The sequence below is a fragment of the Bidens hawaiensis genome, unplaced genomic scaffold, assembly GCF_021521415.1.
Source record: "Bidens hawaiensis isolate Kalapana, Puna unplaced genomic scaffold, B.hawaiensis_p1.1 tig00002236_1, whole genome shotgun sequence".
In the NCBI taxonomy this organism is placed as follows: Eukaryota; Viridiplantae; Streptophyta; class Magnoliopsida; order Asterales; family Asteraceae; genus Bidens; species Bidens hawaiensis.
In genome coordinates this window covers 11575-35053 of record NW_027491119.1, presented here as the reverse complement: position 1 = coordinate 35053, position 23479 = coordinate 11575, and the positions used below count along the sequence as shown (strand labels likewise).

General features: G+C 34.1%; 2 protein-coding genes across 2 annotated transcripts; both read left to right on the top strand.

Moving 5' to 3' along the window:
* Positions 1 to 931: 931 nt before the first annotated feature.
* Positions 932 to 6027, top strand: LOC143611443 (uncharacterized). The gene is made up of 4 exons (XM_077085640.1): positions 932 to 1412; positions 1501 to 1650; positions 4732 to 5299; positions 5388 to 6027. Exons 1-4 carry the CDS (start codon positions 932 to 934, stop codon positions 6025 to 6027), a joined length of 1839 nt encoding a protein of 612 aa, XP_076941755.1.
* Positions 6028 to 18055: 12028 nt separating this feature from the next.
* Positions 18056 to 23208, top strand: LOC143611432 (uncharacterized). Its single transcript, XM_077085634.1, has 4 exons — positions 18056 to 18536; positions 18625 to 18774; positions 21913 to 22472; positions 22561 to 23208. Exons 1-4 carry the CDS (start codon positions 18056 to 18058, stop codon positions 23206 to 23208), a joined length of 1839 nt encoding a protein of 612 aa, XP_076941749.1.
* Positions 23209 to 23479: the final 271 nt, after the last annotated feature.

Genomic DNA, 23479 nt, shown 5'->3' with positions numbered 1-23479 from the left:
TTATGATTAAATCTGATTAATGAAACTTAATTGCCTGTAAATAAAATAATTTAGGAAACATTTTGGGCCAAAATAAAATACGGGTTGATGCAAACGAAAAGGATTTAGTACAACTGATGGGTAAGCATCGATGTACCAAAATAATGATTCAGCACGCTTTACTGCTTTATCTCCAAATCGGCCTTTATCTCCAAATCGGCCTTCAGGGAAGGAAAAAATTAACTTATTGTGGCACCTGATATTCATGTATCTTGGGTGAAACGGCCGATGCAAGCTGAGTTGGATTTACTGGCTAAATTAGTCTGTAGCTTCACAAGCTTCTAGTGTTTCACGCATGGAAATCAGAGATGAAGGCGTCGATGAAGCTTTTAGCCTGTATAGCCGGTAAGCTCAAATGAAGCTATATGATTTGGCTGAAACGAGGGATGCCTTATATATGCTAAAAAAAGATGTCTATAATTTTGTTAAACCTCTTATTTGTTTTGCTAAAATTGTTGTGTTTGTTGCTTCATCCACCGACAGCTTTGCTTTTCTTTTTAATTTTAGTCATATTTTTACTGAAGTATAATGATATTCATCCATCTCTTCGTTTTTTCTTTTTTCTTTTGTGAAGTGTAAATTTCAATTCATGGATGGTCTTTCTAATAATAGCTACACGCAAAGGGAAATGCTTAATTTCTGCTTTATGACATGAGTAGTCGTTGTATGCATATAATATAGGAAAAGCAAAAGCAAATTAGAGTACCTGCCTTGCTTATCAGTCGAGCGAGCGAGGATTCCCTTTTCGGTCATATATATTAGCGTACCCGGGTCAGTCTCAGTGTACATGTTGCCCACTTCACTATATATATATATGATGCTTAATTATTCATCATCATCATCAATGAATATCAATATTGTATCTAAAGTAGATGATGTTGACCAGACTAACATGGAGCTATATAACGCTCTATCACTAGGAGAAGATATCAAGGTATTCGAGACGTGCAAGGAGTTGCCCAATGGTCCGTTTCACATACTAACCATACATGATGACACCATTCTTCATGTTGCAAGTTTCAATAAGCGCAACAACCTCGTCGTCGCCCTACTCCGTTCCTTGCCTGAAAGCCAATTCGAGAGGCTGACATGGGTGAATAGCAGTGGGAACACCATACTTCACGAGACAGCCACCAACAACGGGACGGTGGAGGCCGCTAGGGAGATGTTGCTTAGGGCCCCTTGTTTGCTCTCCAAGCGCAACTCGCGGGGAGAGACCCCTCTCTTTCGTGCAGTCCGCTATGGCAAGTCCCGCATTTTCCACTTGCTCGTTGATCAAGTACGGGAGAAAGGAGAAGATGCGGAGCTGTTTCTTCGGAGATCTAGTGATAAGTCTACCATACTACATCAAGCCATCCTCAGCCACAACTTTGGTACGTTCATACGTTCGTTTTAATTTGTTAAAGTCGATCGATGATCATGATCTCTTACATATATATATGTATGTATCTGGACGGACAGATCTGGCCATTTCCATAACTAGAACATATCCAAAACTGATTGCGGAGGAAGATGGAGATGGGTTGACGGCTCTTCAACTTCTATCATTGAACCCTTCCCCATTCGATAATGAAGTTGGAGACAACTTCTTTAAGAAGCTAATATACGATTGTAAGGATCGATACTACTTGCATGCATTTAATTTCAACTCTTAATTTATTAACACATGCACTTCACTCCAACTACAACACTTTTCTTTTTGGAAAAAACCAGCAATTTCATATATACACTTCACACACACACACACATATATATATATATATGTATATAAGGGAGAGATATTTTGAGAACCTTGTTGAGTTTTAAAAATATAAGAACTACATTCTTAACTGCATATTTAATTAATCCCTCCGTCCCATTAAAAGTGTTCATATTTCCTTTTTTATTTGCCCCATTACAAATGTTTAATTTCAAAATTTATTAGCTAATTTCCAAGTTTACCCTTATGCACACACAACTAGCATTAATAAACAATATGGTGGACCCATTTTCCAAGGGCATTGTTGTTATTTTGTTAGCAAAAAAAGTAATCATTCAATCCACCTTAAACTTTGTGTTTTTCAAACTAAGAAACTTTGACCGGGACGTAGTGAGTAAATAGATTAGATTATGTGGCTGAGATTAAATTTGATTAAAAAATTAAAGTATAAGAAAGAATAAATATGTACAGTGATAATTACACTAATTTAAACGTCCGTTACACATATGTAAAATGTCGACTTGGTGCGTAAAAAATTATGTAATTTTTTTACGTGCATGTAACCTACATATATGTAAAAAAAATTCAAAATTTTTTTTGTTACGTTGAGTTCTTTCGAGTTCTTAAAACTCAAAGTGATTCTCAAATCTCAAAAGAAATTCCCCTATATATATATATATATGTATATATATTGGGTTATGTTATAATAGGAAGTATAGTTTTTATAGGAAGGATGAGAAGTAATCTTGTCCATTGATTTTGAATATGAAGGGTTGAGATTAGTTTGTATGGAAATCAAGTGTGAACGTAAAGGAAATGACATAAAAGGAATAATACATTTGTTGACTTTCTCTCTCCACATATAAGGCACATGTCAAATTCCCCCATCATTTTAAAACGTCCATGACTTTTTTTACGACGTTTTTATTGAAAAATAAATTCACCATAATAACGAGTGTCTTTATATCTTTTATATGAGTACCATATTGTAATATAAAAATTAAAAAAAATTTAGTGGGCTTTTTACAAATTGTGTTTTACAAAATTGTCTTATACAATAGAATTTTTCATTGTGTTTTTTTCATTGTATTTTTTAAATTGTGTCATACAATTGTGTTTTTTATTGTGTTTTTATTATTATGTTTTTTTTCATAGTGTTTTTTTCCATTGTGTTTTTTACATTGTGTTTTTCATAGTGTTTTCCATTGTGTTTTTTCGGACTTTTCCAGCAAGGTGGCGGCGGTGGGTGACGGTTGTGGTGGCAGTGAGCGGTGGGGTGGTGGTGGTTGTAGGAGATTAGTGAAGATGTAAGTGGGTTTTATGTAAATAGGTTTTTGAAATGAATGTAAGTGGGTTTTGAGATTAAAGTGTTAGACTAAAAAACCCTTCTTCGTAGCCTTCTTAGGAAAATCAAACTTCTTATTTGAACCTAACCCACCTATATAGATATATATATATATATATATATATGTGTGTGTGTGTGTGTGTGTGTGTGTGTGTATACAACCATGCAAAAACTTAAAATCTCATATATGCCCTTTTAAAAATAGTTAAAAATTGGGAATATATAATATTTTAGATGTTTGTAAAGCTATATATGAAATTAATCATAAAGTTCTTCAAGGAAATAGCCATACCCTAAACCTATCGCTACAAGAAATCGAGGAATTTACAACATACAAATTTTGCTATATGTGTGGGTAATAGTTGATGATATATTTGAGATTGAATAGCCCTTGATATATGTTGGTGATACGCTTTGGCCACATTTGTGGTTTGTGGGGAAACTTTCTCCAAAATTGACAATCAATTAAAAACCCCCAAATTAAATACAATAAATCTTAGCAAAAAAACCAGATAACTCTAACACGGCTTGTTGCTCGTGCATTTTTACTCATTGCTCGTACCGCCCGAAGCGTTACTCATAATGTCCGACCCTCAGTGTGGCAAGGAGCAGAGACAGAACGATCCACATGGTGAACAGAGATGAAAAAGGTGTTTGTATAAGCTTTTGAACCTTGCTTATTTGTTTTTTGAAAAGGTCCATGTTAAAGCTAGCCTTTGAAGGAGCTATGTCAAATAGCTTTTGTTTTTCAAACATCAAATAAGCAACAATTAAAAGCTCACACATACACCACTGAAAGGTTCTTCAATTTGGTTGAAGGCAGTGTTTTGAAACCCGGCCCGGCCCGGCCGATCGGACCGGGACCCGGTCCCTATACCGGGCCGGGTTAACGTATTTTGGACGTTTCTAAAAACCCGGCCGGGTTTCACGGGTGGCGGTCGGCCCGGACCGGTTGACCCGGCGGGTAGACCGGTAAAACCCATTTTTTATAAAATCCAAAATGAAATGTGCATGCCAGGATTCGAACTTGGGTCATTTCAGAGATAGAAGTTTTAATAATTACCTCATAAACCAATCAACCAAGCTTCATTGATGTCTCTACTGATCAAACATAAATCACATATATTTAAAAAACAATGTATAAAACATAAATAAACATTAAAGTTTGTCATTATTATTATTTTTTGTTATTATTATTTTTTATATGTATATGAATTATATATATATGTAAATATATATTTAAATTATTTATGACGTCATCCGGGTCAAACACCGGTCCGTCCTCCCGGGTCGGTCCGACCTTTGACCCGATAAGGAGTTCGGGTCGACGTCCGGGCCGGGTCTGAAAACATTGGTTGAAGGAGATGCGGTGCATTTTTTAGCTCTAGTTTTTTTTTCGAGAAGATAGATATAAAAAGAATGACATAGGAGAGAGGGTGATATCATGTGTGAGGGGATCAAGTCAAAAGACAAAATTAGGATCCCTCCCACATAGTGGGTTACTATATTTTTCTAAACTCACATGGGTTTTCTTTCCCGTATTTCCCTATATATGTACACATGTATGTATTTATGTATGTATGTAAGTATATATGTGTTTATGTATAATCATTAATTTGCTAACTTTTATTAATTTGTGGATGATCAGACATTGATTGTAGTCCAGAAAAAGTAATATACACAAAAAAACGTAGTAGGATACCATTGATTGAAGAAATTCGAAAGAGAAAGCATAAATGTGAATCGGCTAAAAAACTTGTAAAGATATTGGTTAAAGAAGACAAGTCATGGAAGAACACGATGTCCAGACTTGATCTGAGTAGGCCCAGGTTCCACAAATACGAAGGGAACGTTAGCCAACCGGAAAAAAAAGAGTTTGGCCCTATCCTCGACACTCCATTGTTGTTAGCAACAAAAGGTGGTTGTACAGAGATTGTCAAGGAAATACTAGATGTCTACCCACAGGCGGTAGAACACATTGATGGGGAAGGGCGCAACATTCTGCACGTCGCTATTAGATACCGAAGAACGGATATCATTGATATTGTAATCAATATGGCACATTCTGTCAGAAGGCTAAGAGGAAAGATAGACATAAAAGGATATTCGCTATTACACATGTTTAGCGTGGAGGCTAAAGATAGCAAAGCCGAGGAAGACAACAGAAATCCAGCTATAATTCTCAGAGATCATTTAATCTTGTTTGAACTACGTACGTACGTTGTTAGTTAATGTTAATTTATGTCTTGCATACATAATATATTAAGTTTCTGCTTGTTCTTGTTGACGCGTGCAGAAAATGAGAAACATATGCCCATTGTTAAGCACACTGCAACAGAATTTTAACGGGGAGACTGCTGAACAAATGCTTCTTGAGAAAACAACACAACTACGGGTTAATGCCAAAGAATGGATGAAGGACACAGCAAAGAATTGCTCCATTGTTGCTGTTCTTATAGCCACGGTTGCCTTTGCTGCAGCATACACTGTGCCCGGAGGCCCGAATCAAAATACAGGATATCCACTTCTCAAGAGCAAACCTTTTTTTATTGTCTTTGCTCTTGCAGACGCCCTTTCGCTCACATTCTCTTTGACATCGGTTATCGTGTTCCTTTCCATCCTCACATCTTCATTTCGTTTAAATGACTTTCGGTACTCTCTTCATAATAAACTGCTGCTAGGCATCACTTTGTTGATACTCTCGGTGTCAATGATGATGGCAGCATTTGCAGCCACCCTTATACTAACCATTAGCAGTGGCCAGAGCTGGACACATGTTTTCTTATACATAATATCATTCTTCCCGGTTACAGTATACGCGTTCTCCTATGTGCATCTTTACAAATTACTCATTCACGCCATTTGCGAAAAAGTGTGGATGCTTAAGGAAGCCTTATTTCCTCCTTGTGTTAACGTTGAACCACCTCAAGCGGATTTTACATGATTGCTCAGCACTAGTTCAATCTTGTAATTCAGTGCCACTAATTATTTTATGGAAAGCTCCTGAATAAATACATTGTTGTGTGTACTTTAGCTTTTACTCTATCAATGAAGAAACTGGAATACAACCGTGATTGTTAGTTTTGTTCTTTTTGTTAATTATTTTGTTGTTGACATGTTTATTTTCATTCAAGATATAAAATACATTATTATGTAAGAGAAAATATAGTAATTATTAGTGTAAGTATATGAATACTGATTAAGAATTAGCTATCTCAGATTTTCCCTATATGAGTACTTTACAATTAAATAATATAATTAATGTTATTTCCAAAATAACTTGAGTTGGAAAATATATTTGAAATATCCTTCATAATGGTAAGATTTTATGTTACGTGAACACTCTAGAATGGTATCATGGTATCATTTGTTCACATATGTTTCTTTTTTAATATAATAGTAAGAAGATTATTCTTTTTTCTAATATATGATGAAAATTTTTTATATAACTCATTCTTTTCATCTCATTACACTCAAAACAATTACATAAAGTGACAGGCTAACGGGGAACAAGTTGCACCGCAACCTCCTTTTAAATAGCAAAGTATATCCTACTAAAAGCGAAACTTTGGGACTTAGGAGCGGAAAATGTACCATGCACGACACGCTGAACCATGCTCAGAAAATTCACAGCCTCCGGGGCCAGAAAACCGAATGTGTTAAAAGCAAATGAGAGAAGCACATATTGATTCCCTAAACAAGCTTTCTCGTGTTTAACTACTTTGTCCGATTCGGCCTTCAACTCAGCCTGACCCACAACAAACCCACGGTCTCTGAGTCAAACAAGAGGAATAATATTTATTTTACATATTGTATTTTATTTATTTATGCGGTAATACATTTTTCTTTTTCGTGTTATAATCATATTCATGGGTGATCTCTTTCTAGTAATTACACGCAAAGGGAAATGCATAATTTCTGCTGCTATGTGATATGAGGAGCTGTATGCAAACTAAAGGATAAATATAAGTGTATATTAAGAGAAACGATTTTAAGTTATATAAAAAATTTCTGCTGCTATGTGATATAAGTGTATATTAAGGGATTGCTCTTGAATATAAGTGTATATTAAGAGAAACGATTTTAAATACATTACAGTGATTAAGTCTCTGTAGACTTGCGGGATAGTTACTACTGGTATTGTGGGGTTTTGTATACAAGGCTTGCCTACTGGGCTATTACACGTTACTTATTGGACAAGTGTTAGCCAATAAGTAATATGACCACAGTCACAGATACGGTCGAGTGACAAGTACCTTTCGGTAATTTGTAAGCAGGCAGATGTAAAAACATCTTAATGTTGTAACTGTAAAATGTGTCTTTTATAAATGAATGTACTCACCAGTATTTCCTGCTGATCAAATATTTTTAAACATGTTTCAGGTGACCTGTTAGAGACAAAGGAATGATGCCTGCGGGCTTCCAGCTTAAATAAGGGGCTTGCCACCAGAATAAAGAAACGTGTTTTGTAAATTAGGGTTTATCCCTATAAAACTTATGTTTGTATAAAAATGGGTTTTTATCCTAGTTTATGAAATAAGAATTATGGTGTTTTTATAACTCTGATTAATTTTCCTAACTACGGTTCTGATGAAATATTCCGCTGCAAATTATTTTAATAAACATCGATACCACCACTGAACGTTCACGGCTCCCCTCCCAGGGTATAGGGGTCGGGGCTGTGACATGAAAGAAGGCCGAACTGCTGGAGAATCGGAGACGTGGAGAGGTAGACTGAAGAATTGAAGGGCTGAAACTATCGGATATGTGGAGGGAAACCACCGAACTACCCGAGCTACGGAGAGGGGGAATCGGAGGCGTTTGTGCGCCGTCTACTTGGTGTTGGATGGGTATTATATACGTCGTGCTCAATTGTTTGGTATAAAAATTTATGGTTAACTATTTAGGGTATATAACATATTATGGTATTATATATTTTTATTTATAAAATGATCTAGTGAGGTACTAACGGATACTTAACAGGTAAATGAGTATTTTACTTGTTTAGACACAAATATTAACAGGTCGATTCGTGTCTACCTGCTTAGTGCACGAAACCTGCTAAGGTCATACCTGCACGTAAAACCCGTGTAGATTCATGTCGTGTCAATTGCAAGCCCTAAAAAGGATTGATGAAATTTGGTTAGCTTTTGCAATTTACATAAGCACTATTCTAGGTGCATGGTAAATAGAAAAACTAAAAACCAATGATCGATAAATTTGCAAAGTGCTTATGAAATTTCCAAATGAAAATGAACTTAATACTAAGAAGTAAACCTTACAAATGTGTAAAAGTATAATAATGATTTCCCGTCAAATTTAAAAGTTTAATACAGATGTTATAAGTGTAAGAAACCAGTCAAAAGTTCACTAACAAAGAAATGACACTTTTGAAAAATTACTAAAAGTATGGGTAAAATATATGTCCACAAATACACTATAGAACACAACTTTCATTAATTGTATGCTTGATTTACCCAAAAACATAATCTATAAATTGATACCTAAATCAACTAATACCTTTAGATGGAATGCACATTAGATGTGTGCCAGCGCAATGTGTTGGGCAACACAACTAATTAGGTTGATGATTTATAATGTTGTATTTGAAAGAAAAAAGACATTAGTAAATTAACTAAAAATCAGTTAAAACGTAATTATTTCTAATTTTTATATGAAAACATCGTTCTCATATTGAACAAAATCTTTATATTATGGTGTAAATTTAAAAAAAAATGACATACAAAACAGTTATTGACGTTAAAAGAAAAATTAAACTTGCATTAAACTTGAATGTGCTATGAAGATTTATTTTTAAAAGATCCTTCCATATGTTTTAAAATTGTAATTAGTTAAAGTCTTGAAAGTATGTAAATATATCTTCAATCTTGTCCGTGCTTTATATTAATGGTATAGATCAAGTTAACTTTACGCGAGAAAAAATTTTTAGTGCGAGAAGAGAGATCAATCACTAGAACATTTAATCAATTATCAAAATAACAATGTCAAATTGGTAATTAAATAGAATATTTAAGAATTAATTAGCTAAGGTAATATTGGAATTTATTTTTGCTTATTTCATTATATATACACACATACTTTATATGTTTGTGCCCCACGTGTGCGTATGTAAACATTTGCATAAAAGTTAGTACAAAGTTGTGTTTTTTTCTTGTTTTTTTCCTTTTCTTTTATCATTGTAACACCTTCTAAGTGTGTTTATATATAAAACTTTAAAGAAAATTACGTAAAAATAATATTTTTGTATATAAAAATGAGTTTCTACATACAGGGTTAGGTTAGATAAAAATCCATTTGAGTTATGAAAACTCTAAAAACATATTGTCAACGACATGTTTTTAATTAAAAATTAATCCTGTGATCCACAATTAAAGTTAATAAAAAATGTAAAAGTTTATTTATATTTTCTCTCTCCTGAAAACATATATAAAAATTACTAAAAAAATGTAAAAAAAAATAACAAAACATTTTTTTTATGTTTTCGATTTTTGTATTAAATGTAACAACATATATTACATGTAACAAAAAAAAACGATGTTATATGGGGCTTTCACGCGTTTTCTCAACTAAAGAGGGTTTTCAAAGTATACTTCTCCTCTACATATAAATCTTATGATTCCAAGGTTTCTTATTTTTGTGGTTCCCAAACAACCTCCCTATCTACACGTACATCTTAACTGATAAAACAGTTTGCTTTGTCATTTTGTAGAAACGCAAAATTTTACGTGTTTAAATTGTACTATATATATTAAAGCAAAACTTGCTGCTAAAAAGATTTTGAGGAGGTCTAATCAATGGCTGTCAACAGCCATTAAGTTTCTGTTTTTTTTTTAATATTTTGAAATCTGTTTTGGTATTTAATATTTGAAAGAAACAACAGTAAAGACAATGGAAGTTGGTGTGATGGTAGTGTAGTCTTGTACCAATTGGTGGGTTCGGAGTTCGAACCTTGTTTCTCATAACCTGTTTTTTTTTTGGGTTCAATTTTGTGGTTTTTTTTAAATAAAAATAGATTTTTGTATTTATAAAAATTTACTAAATCAACTAATGGAAAATGTGGTGTGGTGATAAGTTATTATAACGTACTATGTTTTATGTGTTTGAATCGTGTGACCGACGCGCGATTGTTTCAAGGTGGGATATAGACGATAAGCGTTTGTGTTAAACGTACACCAATTTGCCTAGCTAAACATAGCACCATAAATGGAATGAACTTTTGTAACAATTAATAAATCACACCCACTGCCTAGGTAAACGGAGCAACAACTACAATAAAGGTACACCGACGCAACCGCCCGCCTAACTAAATGGAGAAACAATTATAACAAAGATACATTGGCGCGACGCGCCAGGATAACACCTAGTTCATTTACAATGAAATGATTCTAGAATTGTGTCTATATGGAGCTTAGATAGGTTTGGAAATCACATGCAGTATTATGTACTACTTCGTATTTCAACTGGCTAAAAGAAATAAGGTCTATGATTATTAAACTTATCTGGGACAATTTTTATTCAAAACAAAATACAAATAGCTAGAATTTATGAGAAAAACAAATAAATGACCGTTAAGAGGCTCGGTCAAGCTATCAAGGTAGCTTAGTTACATATCCACTCCATCACAAGAAATTTTAAATGAATTGAATTGCTATTTGCCGCTTAATACACAAATTTGTTTTCTCTCTTACGCGTAACTGCACATTCCATAAACGCATGCATGGCCTTTTTTGCATCTATTGTTGCACCCTCCACAATGGCGTTTGTCTGTCATCAAGTTAACGCATTTTCCCTTACAACAAATCTCTTGGTGCTTGCATTTTTTCCCACAAAGCCCACAATTCTGTTTATCAGTCATGACATTTACGCATTTTGTCTTGCAACAATTTGGCCCAGGGCTTCCTTTTGCCCGACATAGCCTTGGGTTTTTGTTGCATTTCAACTGGCCCCTCAAGTGTTGGGCAAGGAACCGGTTTGCCCCTCTAAGTGAACCAAAAGAAGAACTAACTACCTCGCCATCGTCTTCAATTGGTGTTGCAAAAATGTTAATGGCTAAAGCCATTAGAATGATTAGGGTTATCAAGATTTTCTTGATGCTAGTATTCATTATAGATAATAAGTAAAAGTGAGTGAGATGAATTGTTGAATAGAGAAAGATTTGGGTTATGGATGAGACAGACTAATCGAAATGTACGTACTTATAGGGGGGAAACATTGGAAGTGATCGATTGAGTTAGGCTGTCATGGGTTGAATAAATTAGTTAGGTTTTTGGATGGTATTTTTGTAGCAAGTTAAGGCTCCACTAAAAATAGTCAATTTTGACTTGGATGTTATTTTCCGTTTTCCAAATAGGAGTAACATTTTTTTAGGATTGGAAATTTGATAGGATGCTTGCCAACTAAACAGAGAGGGGCATTAATTTTTATTATAATCTAGAATGGCTTTAGCACAATAGTTTTGCTAGCTAGTAATAAGTGGTTTTCTCAAGTGTTATTGGATGCACAAGGCTAGTCATAGCGACATAGCCGATAACGTAATCACCACAAAACGTGTTCAAAATGAAACAAATTTTAAAGAGGAACATTCCTTTGTTATATTTTGCTTAGTAAGATCCTAACGAGGCTCCGCACACACGAACACGTAACTTTTCCAACAAGATTTAAGATCAAATTGAGGCTCGGTAATCTACTCTAGTACGTAGTACAAACTCTCAACGCTTTTTTTATAATTTTATTTGCAATCCAAAAAAGATATTAGATTTAAGGCACACATAGATTATTATCATACGAGCTCGTTGTTTATGGATTACATTATACACATCCCATGCATGCATACATAAATACCAACGAAGACTATTATTTTAAACTTATTGCTTTAAAACATTGATGATTGCTTCTAAGTGATGGTACTTCGAACTTACAACCTGATAATGATAATGTTTTGATGATAATCCGCATGTAAAAAAAGAAAAGCCAATTGCTTGTTTTTGATTGGCATTGTGGTAACTAGCTATCTTGAATACAACAAGGAATACATAATATACAACCATATACGTATATATAGATAAATTTACAACCATATAGTCGCGCGCTCATCGTAAGTGTTTTTTGCTCAACTGTTTATATATACAGGTTCTATGATAGATATATGTATTTCGAATCTATTTATTAGTTATCTTTTCAAATGAACTTTGTAAGTTTTGAAATATGACAAATATGAAGGATATTACTCCCATTTAACTTTAATTGTTTAAGCCACTTTTATATGAATGATATTAAAGTGTCATCTCTAGAAAATTAAACTATATGCCAGTTTCTTCATGAAAAACGCGGATTCCGTAAGACCAAAGAATTGTATCCTAAATTGACGAGAGAGATATATAGTTACAGAAGCACTTAATTAGTTTCTATTACGTACTTTGACCATTATTTTCGGAAGTCAAACAAACACAAATTCTAGAAAAGCTAGTAACGTACTAAATATGATTCCAATTTTTTCTTTTTCTCAAATGCATTCAAGTTTTATTATTTGTTTCATCCTATATAAATTTTATTAATGTTAAATCGGTTTAAACTTAGTAGCAATTTATTGATTATTTTTTGCAATTTAACTTAAATTTAACAATTATTAAATTTGTTCATCATTTAATGAGTTTTTTCTCTACAAATATGGTACTTGATCGTTCATATTGTGAATTTATAGAATTGGATGGTGTTCAAGAAGAGTATTTTGGAAGAAAACTAACGGAGCAAGTGCAGAACATGACGTGAAAATTTGCAAAGAACAAGACTTTTTAATACCATAATGGTATTTCCCTTACATATTTTATTATTATTATTATTATTATTAGCTCTTATATTGCGGTTAAACTGTGACCTTTTTATTAATATTATTATAATTAGTAGTAGTTTTTTATATAACTGTTAAACTTTGATTTCCTTTTTTTGCTTCATACACATGTTCTTAGAGCCGAGGGTCTCTCTGGAAGCCACCTCTTTATTCCTTTGGATAGAGGTACGGTGTGCCTACATCCCACCCTCCCCAGACCCTACCTATAGCTCTGCTGTCGGTGGGATTTTACTGGGTATGATTGATTGATTGATTGATTGAAGACTTTTTGGAGCCACATGAGCCGTATTCGAAAGTCATTTGTTCAAAAAAAAATCTACATCTTGTGGCCGACATGTTTAACTGATATATAATCTCCCGGCAGGGGCCATGTGATATCATACAGGTGTATCCCGCGCTCGCGAAACCCTAAAAATCAAGTATTTAAACACAAATGACGTCCATTATTCATGTGTTCGATGTCTAATTAAGCCTCTAATATACTATTGAAAGCGATTTTAACTTTGTTCTAGGAATGACGCATTTGGTTTGGAAGTGAAGATTAGCGGATTCGCTGCCATATACAATTTATTCCTTTTGATTTTATGATGCTTATGTCTTTTCTACTGTTTGTTTTCTTTTCATACATTATGTGAAGCTAAACTTGTTCGTATCATCTGGGTTTAAATGATTTTTGATATTGTTTGACTTGATTGTGAACCTTTGTTGATTTTAGTAAAGTCTTATTTTTTACTCTTATGATTTGTATGATTATCTATATTTAACTTATTATATGTTTAATCCTTGTGGTTTTGTAAATAACACGTTGATAGAACCATCTTTAGGTTAGTGATTATGTGTTGTAAATTAAGGCTATTTACCTACCCCGGTGGTAGAAGGATTGATGGTTTAATTGGTTAATTAGGTGAGCTACCTCAGAATTAAATCTGAATGAAAGGTTTATGAATTCGTTAGAACCTTTCTTAGGCATTGTATTTATATTTTATCATATTATTACAAGGCCTGATGGATCGATCAGTGATCTAATATGTTCTAACACTTCAATATAGTGAACCTTGTTGTAAACGTATAATATTATTAAATATTCATTCTAAATATCACATTCTCCTTGTATTGGAAATGATTTATAATATTCTAGTCAATATGTACCACTACGTCAAATAATTGTAAATTTAAAATTGTATACCGTTACACATTTCTAGTGACTAAAACAATAACGCTATATGATTAAACTTACTTGAGATAAAGTATTATTCAAGATAAATGACTTTAATGAATTTATAATGTAACCAATTGAGCTATCAACGAGCTTAATTAGTTACATATCGACTCTGTCACATTAAATTAAATAAAATGAATTGCTATTTGCAATTAAAACACACATTTGTTTTCTCTCTTATGCATAACTACACATTCCATAAACGCAAGAATTCCCTCTCTTGCATCTATTGTTGCACCCTCCGCAATGATGTTTGTCTTCCATCAAGTTAACGCATTTTCCCTTGCAACAAATCTCTTGGGTGCTTGCATTTTTTCCCACAAAGCCCACAATTTTGTTTATCAATCTTAACATTTACACATTTTGTTTTGCAACAATCTGGCCCCGGGCTTCCTTTTGCCCGGCACAACCTTGGGTTCTTATTGCATTTCAACAATCCCCTAATTGAGTGTTGGGCAAGGAACCGACTCGTCCTCTAAGGGAACCAGAGGTAGAAAAAATATCTTCCTCATCGTCTTCAATAGGCGTTGCGGAAAGATTAACGGCCAAAGCCATTAGAATTATTAGTGTGATCAAGATTTTCTTTATGCTGGTGGTCATGATGTTTTAGAAAGAAAAGGATAGTGAGATGTATTGTGGAATTAATATAGAAAGGTCTGATATTTGAAATCATGTACTTATAGGGGGAAACATCGTAACTGAGTTTGATATTTGCGACCATGGAAGTCTAGGGTTGAATAAAGTTAGGTTTTTGGATGGTATTTTGTATGCTCCACTACAATAGTCAGTTTTGACTTTCGATGGTAGTTTCCCTTTTCAATGTAGGAGTAAAATAAGCATATTTTGTCTAGTGGATGCATGCATTTCATTAAGTTTAATTCATACTCTTATTATTAATCAGTAAGATCGAAAATTTGATAGGATCCCATTGCCAACTAAACAAAAAGGGACATTAATATATACAACGGAGGATAATTACTATTTACTTTAGCATAATCTTCGTTTGATCGATGTTATAAGAATGGTACTATTTGTGAAGCCAAGTTACGCAGTGAATTTCAACTATGTACATTAATTCAACACAAAAAATGCATACAGTGTATGCATTTTCGAGGCACACGTACCAGCCTTAGATGGTTTTCGAGGCACACGTATCTTTGGTTTTCAAGTTCATATTGATACATGAGAATATTGTTTAAACTGGTCAACTTTTAAATAGTTTCATTAACGTATAGCTATATTTTGGGCCATTAAATAATTGTTATAAATTTCGTTTTCAAATGTGATCTTTCTGTATAAAATTTCTAACATATATTTGTAGAGCATGATATGATCCTGTGCATTGAATAAACGCCTTTTTACTTACGTACTATATATGTGTTTGTGTGACAATGACATGAGTTGTGTTATATATGCCTTGCATTAGAAACTAGCTAGGAGACAAAGAAATATCAACATTCTAAACTTCTTTATCATTTTTCATATGAAATTTCTCCCATTTAATTTTATTTATTTAAAATCGTGTAACCCACTTTTGTGGAAAAGATATTTAAATGATGTGGCAATTAAATGATTTTGTTTTCTTAACGAAAACACGGATTCCATAACTAGACCAAAGAATTTTCTCACATAGACAACCGGCCACAAGAATTCCAAATTGCCTAGAAATATATATAGTTAGAGGAGCACTGAGTTTCTATTATATATTTTGATCACCGTTTTAATTTTTAATTAAACAATTGACCACGTTTAGTTATAGCGTGAAACTGCATGTTATTTAAACTGATTCAAAAATAAAACACAATATGAGTACCGATCGAGCAATTTGAGATTTCAAATACAAAAATATATATATAGATAATAAAGTTATATTCTACAATCGTGAAATCCAGACTTTTATTTATGACTTATACATTTATAAAGTGCTAGTTAATTTGTTCAATCATTATATTTATTTAATAACTATGGATTAGGTTCAAAGAAAAAGTTTGATTTTTCTAAAAAGGCCAGGAATGAAGGTATTTTAGTCTAACACTTTAATATCAAAACTCACATACTTTAATCTCAAAACTCACTTGCATTAATTTAAAAAACCCACTTAAATAAAACCCAATTACGTCTTCACTAATCTCCTACAACCACAACCACTCCACCGCCATCACAACCGCCACCACCTCGCCGGAAAAGTCTATGGAAATTTTGCCGGAAAATTTCACCGGAAAAGTCGTCGGAAAGTCACTGGAAAACAATCCCCGAGAAATTTCGCCGCAAAAATCTCCGAAAAATTCACCGAAAAGTAGCCGAAAAAAAGTCAACGGAAAACGGTCGTCGAAAAAACACAATGGAAAACACTACGAAAAACACAACGTAAAAATCACAATGTTAAAAACACAATAAAAAACACAATTATATGACACAATGGAAAAAACACAATGAAAAAAAATACAATGAAAAATACTATTGTATGACACAATTTTGTAAAACACAATTTTGGTAAAACACAATTTGTAAAAAACCCATTATTTTTTTTTCAATTTTTATATAACAATATGGTACTCATATAAAAGATAAAAAAAACACTCCTTATTATGGTGAATTTGTTTTTCAATAAAAAACGTCCTAAAAAAAGTTATGGACGTTTAAAAATGATGGGGAATTTGGCATGTGCCTTGCATGTAGAGAGAGAAAGTCAACAAATGTGTTATTCCTTTTATACCCTTCCTCTTATGTTCACACTTGATTTCCCACTAAACTAATCTCAACCCTCCATGTTCAAAATTAATGTACAAGATTACTTTCTATCATTTCTACAAAAACTATACTTTCTATTATAAACTAACCCTAATAACTATAGTTTTATGCATCCTATTTATATCTAAATAAAACCCACCTAAAATATTGAATGTTACAAACTGAAAAACTTTGTAAGTTCTCTGATTATATAGAACTTAATTTTATGATTAAATCTGATTAATGAAACTTAATTGCCTGTAAATAAAATAATTTAGGAAACATTTTGGGCCAAAATAAAATACGGGTTGATGCAAACGAAAAGGATTTAGTACAACTGATGGGTAAGCATCGATGTACCAAAATAATGATTCAGCACGCTTTACTGCTTTATCTCCAAATCGGCCTTTATCTCCAAGTTAGCCTTCAGGGAAGGAAAAAATTAACTTATTGTGGCACCTGATATTCATGTATCTTGGGTGAAACGGCCGATGCAAGCTGAGTTGGATTTACTGGCTAAATTAGTCTGTAGCTTCACAAGCTTCTAGTGTTTCACGCATGGAAATCAGAGATGAAGGCGTCGATGAAGCTTTTAGCCTGTATAGCCGGTAAGCTCAAATGAAGCTATATGATTTGGCTGAAACGAGGGATGCCTTATATATGCTAAAAAAAGATGTCTATAATTTTGTTAAACCTCTTATTTGTTTTGCTAAAATTGTTGTGTTTGTTGCTTCATCCACCGACAGCTTTGCTTTTCTTTTTAATTTTAGTCATATTTTTACTGAAGTATAATGATATTCATCCATCTCTTCGTTTTTTCTTTTTTCTTTTGTGAAGTGTAAATTTCAATTCATGGATGGTCTTTCTAATAATAGCTACACGCAAAGGGAAATGCTTAATTTCTGCTTTATGACATGAGTAGTCGTTGTATGCATATAATATAGGAAAAGCAAAAGCAAATTAGAGTACCTGCCTTGCTTATCAGTCGAGCGAGCGAGGATTCCCTTTTCGGTCATATATATTAGCGTACCCGGGTCAGTCTCAGTGTACATGTTGCCCACTTCACTATATATATATATGATGCTTAATTATTCATCATCATCATCAATGAATATCAATATTGTATCTAAAGTAGATGATGTTGACCAGACTAACATGGAGCTATATAACGCTCTATCACTAGGAGAAGATATCAAGGTATTCGAGACGTGCAAGGAGTTGCCCAATGGTCCGTTTCACATACTAACCATACATGATGACACCATTCTTCATGTTGCAAGTTTCAATAAGCGCAACAACCTCGTCGTCGCCCTACTCCGTTCCTTGCCTGAAAGCCAATTCGAGAGGCTGACATGGGTGAATAGCAGTGGGAACACCATACTTCACGAGACAGCCACCAACAACGGGACGGTGGAGGCCGCTAGGGAGATGTTGCTTAGGGCCCCTTGTTTGCTCTCCAAGCGCAACTCGCGGGGAGAGACCCCTCTCTTTCGTGCAGTCCGCTATGGCAAGTCCCGCATTTTCCACTTGCTCGTTGATCAAGTACGGGAGAAAGGAGAAGATGCGGAGCTGTTTCTTCGGAGATCTAGTGATAAGTCTACCATACTACATCAAGCCATCCTCAGCCACAACTTTGGTACGTTCATACGTTCGTTTTAATTTGTTAAAGTCGATCGATGATCATGATCTCTTACATATATATATGTATGTATCTGGACGGACAGATCTGGCCATTTCCATAACTAGAACATATCCAAAACTGATTGCGGAGGAAGATGGAGATGGGTTGACGGCTCTTCAACTTCTATCATTGAACCCTTCCCCATTCGATAATGAAGTTGGAGACAACTTCTTTAAGAAGCTAATATACGATTGTAAGGATCGATACTACTTGCATGCATTTAATTTCAACTCTTAATTTATTAACACATGCACTTCACTCCAACTACAACACTTTTCTTTTTGGAAAAAACCAGCAATTTCATATATACACTTCACACACACACACACATATATATATATATATGTATATAAGGGAGAGATATTTTGAGAACCTTGTTGAGTTTTAAAAATATAAGAACTACATTCTTAACTGCATATTTAATTAATCCCTCCGTCCCATTAAAAGTGTTCATATTTCCTTTTTTATTTGTCCCATTACAAATGTTTAATTTCAAAATTTATTAGCTAATTTCCAAGTTTACCCTTATGCACACACAACTAGCATTAATAAACAATATGGTGGACCCATTTTCCAAGGGCATTGTTGTTATTTTGTTAGCAAAAAAAGTAATCATTCAATCCACCTTAAACTTTGTGTTTTTCAAACTAAGAAACTTTGACCGGGACGTAGTGAGTAAATAGATTAGATTATGTGGCTGAGATTAAATTTGATTAAAAAATTAAAGTATAAGAAAGAATAAATATGTACAGTGATAATTACACTAATTTAAACGTCCGTTACACATATGTAAAATGTCGACTTGGTGCGTAAAAAATTATGTAATTTTTTTACGTGCATGTAACCTACATATATGTAAAAAAAATTCAAAATTTTTTTTGTTACGTTGAGTTCTTTCGAGTTCTTAAAACTCAAAGTGATTCTCAAATCTCAAAAGAAATTCCCCTATATATATATATATGTATATATATTGGGTTATGTTATAATAGGAAGTATAGTTTTTATAGGAAGGATGAGAAGTAATCTTGTCCATTGATTTTGAATATGAAGGGTTGAGATTAGTTTGTATGGAAATCAAGTGTGAACGTAAAGGAAATGACATAAAAGGAATAATACATTTGTTGACTTTCTCTCTCCACATATAAGGCACATGTCAAATTCCCCCATCATTTTAAAACGTCCATGACTTTTTTTACGACGTTTTTATTGAAAAATAAATTCACCATAATAACGAGTGTCTTTATATCTTTTATATGAGTACCATATTGTAATATAAAAATTAAAAAAAATTTAGTGGGCTTTTTACAAATTGTGTTTTACAAAATTGTCTTATACAATAGAATTTTTCATTGTGTTTTTTTCATTGTATTTTTTACATTGTGTCATACAATTGTGTTTTTTATTGTGTTTTTATTATTATGTTTTTTTTCATAGTGTTTTTTTCCATTGTGTTTTTTACATTGTGTTTTTCATAGTGTTTTCCATTGTGTTTTTTCGGACTTTTCCAGCAAGGTGGCGGCGGTGGGTGACGGTTGTGGTGGCAGTGAGCGGTGGGGTGGTGGTGGTTGTAGGAGATTAGTGAAGATGTAAGTGGGTTTTATGTAAATAGGTTTTTGAAATGAATGTAAGTGGGTTTTGAGATTAAAGTGTTAGACTAAAAAACCCTTCTTCGTAGCCTTCTTAGGAAAATCAAACTTCTTATTTGAACCTAACCCACCTATATAGATATATATATATATATATATGTGTGTGTGTGTGTGTATACAACCATGCAAAAACTTAAAATCTCATATATGCCCTTTTAAAAATAGTTAAAAATTGGGAATATATAATATTTTAGATGTTTGTAAAGCTATATATGAAATTAATCATAAAGTTCTTCAAGGAAATAGCCATACCCTAAACCTATCGCTACAAGAAATCGAGGAATTTACAACATACAAATTTTGCTATATGTGTGGGTAATAGTTGATGATATATTTGAGATTGAATAGCCCTTGATATATGTTGGTGATACGCTTTGGCCACATTTGTGGTTTGTGGGGAAACTTTCTCCAAAATTGACAATCAATTAAAAACCCCCAAATTAAATACAATAAATCTTAGCAAAAAAACCAGATAACTCTAACACGGCTTGTTGCTCGTGCATTTTTACTCATTGCTCGTACCGCCCGAAGCGTTACTCATAATGTCCGACCCTCAGTGTGGCAAGGAGCAGAGACAGAACGATCCACATGGTGAACAGAGATGAAAAAGGTGTTTGTATAAGCTTTTGAACCTTGCTTATTTGTTTTTTGAAAAGGTCCATGTTAAAGCTAGCCTTTGAAGGAGCTATGTCAAATAGCTTTTGTTTTTCAAACATCAAATAAGCAACAATTAAAAGCTCACACATACACCACTGAAAGGTTCTTCAATTTGGTTGAAGGCAGTGTTTTGAAACCCGGCCCGGCCCGGCCGATCGGACCGGGACCCGGTCCCTATACCGGGCCGGGTTAGGGACGTCCAAAATACGTTAACCCGGCCCGGTATAGGGACCGGGTCCCGGTCCGATCGGCCGGGCCGGGCCGGGTTAACGTATTTTGGACGTTTCTAAAAACCCGGCCGGGTTTCACGGGTGGCGGTCGGCCCGGACCGGTTGACCCGGCGGGTAGACCGGTAAAACCCATTTTTTATAAAATCCAAAATGAAATGTGCATGCCAGGATTCGAACTTGGGTCATTTCAGAGATAGAAGTTTTAATAATTACCTCATAAACCAATCAACCAAGCTTCATTGATGTCTCTACTGATCAAACATAAATCACATATATTTAAAAAACAATGTATAAAACATAAATAAACATTAAAGTTTGTCATTATTATTATTTTTTGTTATTATTATTTTTTATATGTATATGAATTATATATATATGTAAATATATATTTAAATTATTTATGACGTCATCCGGGTCAAACACCGGTCCGTCCTCCCGGGTCGGTCCGACCTTTGACCCGATAAGGAGTTCGGGTCGACGTCCGGGCCGGGTCTGAAAACATTGGTTGAAGGAGATGCGGTGCATTTTTTAGCTCTAGTTTTTTTTTCGAGAAGATAGATATAAAAAGAATGACATAGGAGAGAGGGTGATATCATGTGTGAGGGGATCAAGTCAAAAGACAAAATTAGGATCCCTCCCACATAGTGGGTTACTATATTTTTCTAAACTCACATGGGTTTTCTTTCCCGTATTTCCCTATATATGTACACATGTATGTATTTATGTATGTATGTAAGTATATATGTGTTTATGTATAATCATTAATTTGCTAACTTTTATTAATTTGTGGATGATCAGACATTGATTGTAGTCCAGAAAAAGTAATATACACAAAAAAACGTAGTAGGATACCATTGATTGAAGAAATTCGAAAGAGAAAGCATAAATGTGAATCGGCTAAAAAACTTGTAAAGATATTGGTTAAAGAAGACAAGTCATGGAAGAACACGATGTCCAGACTTGATCTGAGTAGGCCCAGGTTCCACAAATACGAAGGGAACGTTAGCCAACCGGAAAAAAAAGAGTTTGGCCCTATCCTCGACACTCCATTGTTGTTAGCAACAAAAGGTGGTTGTACAGAGATTGTCAAGGAAATACTAGATGTCTACCCACAGGCGGTAGAACACATTGATGGGGAAGGGCGCAACATTCTGCACGTCGCTATTAGATACCGAAGAACGGATATCATTGATATTGTAATCAATATGGCACATTCTGTCAGAAGGCTAAGAGGAAAGATAGACATAAAAGGATATTCGCTATTACACATGTTTAGCGTGGAGGCTAAAGATAGCAAAGCCGAGGAAGACAACAGAAATCCAGCTATAATTCTCAGAGATCATTTAATCTTGTTTGAAGTACGTACGTACGTTGTTAGTTAATGTCAATTTATGTCTTGCATACATAATATATTAAGTTTCTGCTTGTTCTTGTTGACGCGTGCAGAAAATGAGAAACATATGCCCATTGTTAAGCACACTGCAACAGAATTTTAACGGGGAGACTGCTGAACAAATGCTTCTTGAGAAAACAACACAACTACGGGTTAATGCCAAAGAATGGATGAAGGACACAGCAAAGAATTGCTCCATTGTTGCTGTTCTTATAGCCACGGTTGCCTTTGCTGCAGCATACACTGTGCCCGGAGGCCCGAATCAAAATACAGGATATCCACTTCTCAAGAGCAAACCTTTTTTTATTGTCTTTGCTCTTGCAGACGCCCTTTCGCTCACATTCTCTTTGACATCGGTTATCGTGTTCCTTTCCATCCTCACATCTTCATTTCGTTTAAATGACTTTCGGTACTCTCTTCATAATAAACTGCTGCTAGGCATCACTTTGTTGATACTCTCGGTGTCAATGATGATGGCAGCATTTGCAGCCACCCTTATACTAACCATTAGCAGTGGCCAGAGCTGGACACATGTTTTCTTATACATAATATCATTCTTCCCGGTTACAGTATACGCGTTCTCCTATGTGCATCTTTACAAATTACTCATTCACGCCATTTGCGAAAAAGTGTGGATGCTTAAGGAAGCCTTATTTCCTCCTTGTGTTAACGTTGAACCACCTCAAGCGGATTTTACATGATTGCTCAGCACTAGTTCAATCTTGTAATTCAGTGCCACTAATTATTTTATGGAAAGCTCCTGAATAAATACATTGTTGTGTGTACTTTAGCTTTTACTCTATCAATGAAGAAACTGGAATACAACCGTGATTGTTAGTTTTGTTCTTTTTGTTAATTATTTTGTTGTTGACATGTTTATTTTCATTCAAGATATAAAATACATTATTATGTAAGAGAAAATATAGTAATTATTAGTGTAAGTATATGAATACTGATTAAGAATTAGCTATC

Coding starts and splice junctions, on each gene's coding strand:
- LOC143611432 (XM_077085634.1), top strand. CDS start 18,056: ATGGAGCTATATAACGCTCTATCACTAGGAGAAGATATCAAGGTATTC. Junction 18,775..21,912: donor TAAGAAGCTAATATACGATT/GTAAGGATCGAT, acceptor GTGGATGATCAG/ACATTGATTGTAGTCCAGAA. Junction 22,473..22,560: donor ATCATTTAATCTTGTTTGAA/GTACGTACGTAC, acceptor TGACGCGTGCAG/AAAATGAGAAACATATGCCC.
- LOC143611443 (XM_077085640.1), top strand. CDS start 932: ATGGAGCTATATAACGCTCTATCACTAGGAGAAGATATCAAGGTATTC. Junction 1,413..1,500: donor CATCCTCAGCCACAACTTTG/GTACGTTCATAC, acceptor CTGGACGGACAG/ATCTGGCCATTTCCATAACT. Junction 1,651..4,731: donor TAAGAAGCTAATATACGATT/GTAAGGATCGAT, acceptor GTGGATGATCAG/ACATTGATTGTAGTCCAGAA.